Source organism: Prunus persica, chromosome G4, assembly GCF_000346465.2.
Source record: "Prunus persica cultivar Lovell chromosome G4, Prunus_persica_NCBIv2, whole genome shotgun sequence".
Lineage (NCBI taxonomy): Eukaryota > Viridiplantae > Streptophyta > Magnoliopsida > Rosales > Rosaceae > Prunus > Prunus persica.
The window spans coordinates 6034176-6036120 of record NC_034012.1 but is presented as its reverse complement, the minus strand read 5'-3'; the positions used below and the strand labels follow the sequence as shown (position 1 = coordinate 6036120).

At 36.1% G+C, this 1945-nt stretch overlaps 1 protein-coding gene across 1 annotated transcript; it reads left to right on the top strand.

The window, feature by feature from the left end:
* LOC18779412 lies at window positions 942-1736 on the top strand. The gene is made up of 2 exons (XM_020561708.1): window positions 942-1049; window positions 1149-1736. Exons 1-2 carry the CDS (start codon window positions 942-944, stop codon window positions 1734-1736), a joined length of 696 nt encoding a protein of 231 aa, XP_020417297.1.

Sequence of the window (1945 nt, the reverse complement as noted above, 5' to 3'; positions counted from 1 at the left end):
CTAGATAGGATGTTCATGAACACCACGGCCACTGGTGAACATGCTTGGGCACCTTCATGTGGTATACTCCCACCAGAAACTGAAGAGACATCCATGAGTGATGTTATTCCACTCGAAGGAAGTGATGACTCAGATGATTCCAATCCAATTGAAACAATTCAAGCTATCAAGAATGCTACAAAGGAAAGTACCGGAACAATTGAATAAAAAACAACAAGATAAGAAAGGAGGAAAAATTAGAGGTGTTGAAAAACTAGCTGGCCAAATTGACCACATTGTTGGTGTAGTTGAGAGTAGGGGCACATCAACATCATTGATGATGAAAATGCAACTGGGCAGTAGTATTCCTGAAGTGATGGAAGTTGTATCATCTTTACCTTGATGTGAACCTACTAGCACTTTATGGATGTTTGTGACTCGACTGTTTTTGAATCAAGAGAAGCGAGAGATGTTTTCTACCATGAAGACTCCTAATGTCAAGCTTGCATGGCTAACTTATGAATTTAACAACCAATAAGAAGTTGGTGGTAGGATGACTACACAAATTAGAACTGATATGTGGCTTTGGTTTCGTGGGATTCTTAATTGTGCGCGTCTGCTATATTGCCATAAGGATGCGGCAGATCAATCGTACTTTGTTACCTTTAAGAAATTAAGAATCAAGATGTTATTAGGTTTTTGAATTTTGGTTTTTTATTATGTTAATATTTTAGCTAGTTTTTGGAATGGAAGATTGTTTCATGGGATTGATGATTGTGAGCGCCTGCTATATTGCCATGAAGATGCGACAGATCAATCGACCTTTGTATTAGGTCCTTTAAGAAATTTAGAATCAAGATGTTATTAGGCTTTTGAATTTTGAATTTTCATTATGATAATATTTTAGCTAGTTTTTGGGATGGAAGAAAGAACACGAGATTGATTAATATGCATATCATGATATGCGTACCGTATCATTAATAACAAGGGGCAACGAAACTGGTCTAGGGTGGAATTCGAACAAAGGTACTGTTGATGCATCCGATGAGTGGTGGAATAATAAAATTCAGGTGTGTGCAATATTTCTTTTTAGATTAATCTTTTGTCTTCCCCTTTTTATTTTATTAACATGCATTTATGTTAACAATCCATATGCCTTTATAATGTAGATAAATGCTGAATATGCAAAGTTGCGTAAAAAAGGCATTTATCCTGAGATGGAGGAGAAGCTAGATAGGATGTTCATGAGTACCACAGCCACTGGTGAACATGCTTGGGCACCTTTATGTGGTATACTCCCACCAGAAATTGAAGAGACATCCATGGGTGATGTTATTCCACTCGAAGGAAGTGATGACTCAGATGATTCCAATCCAATTGAAACAATTCAAGCTATCAAGAATGCTACAAAGAAAGGGAAAATGAGAGCACCTGAGCAATTGAATGAAAAACAGCAAGATAAGAAAGGAAGAAAAATTGGAGGTGTTGAAAAACTAGCTGGCCAAATTGACCACATTGTTGGTGTAGTTGAGAGTAGGAGCACAGCAACATCATTGATGATGAAAATGCAACTGGGCAGTAGTATTCCTGAAGTGATGGAAGTTGTATCATCTTTACCTGAATGTGAACCTACTAGCACTTTGTGGATGTTTGCGACTCGATTGTTTTTCAATCAAGAGATGCGAGAGATATTTTCTACCATGAAGACTCCTAATGTCAAGTTTGCATGGCTAACTTATGAATTTAACAACCAATAGGGCAGTTGACATATGATTTTGTTGTGGTTATGTTGGTTGACATATGACTTTGTTGTGGTTATGTTGTTTGGATAATTAGTTTGTTGTGCTTATGTTGTTTGGATAATTGACTTTATTGCAATGAATTATTATTTGGACTAAATTTACATCATAGATTATGATTAATTAGGAGTGTTGATGATTATAATTATAAATTGCAGGTTTATTTA

Coding starts and splice junctions, on each gene's coding strand:
- LOC18779412 (XM_020561708.1), top strand. CDS start 942: ATGCGTACCGTATCATTAATAACAAGGGGCAACGAAACTGGTCTAGGG. Junction 1,050..1,148: donor GGTGGAATAATAAAATTCAG/GTGTGTGCAATA, acceptor TTTATAATGTAG/ATAAATGCTGAATATGCAAA.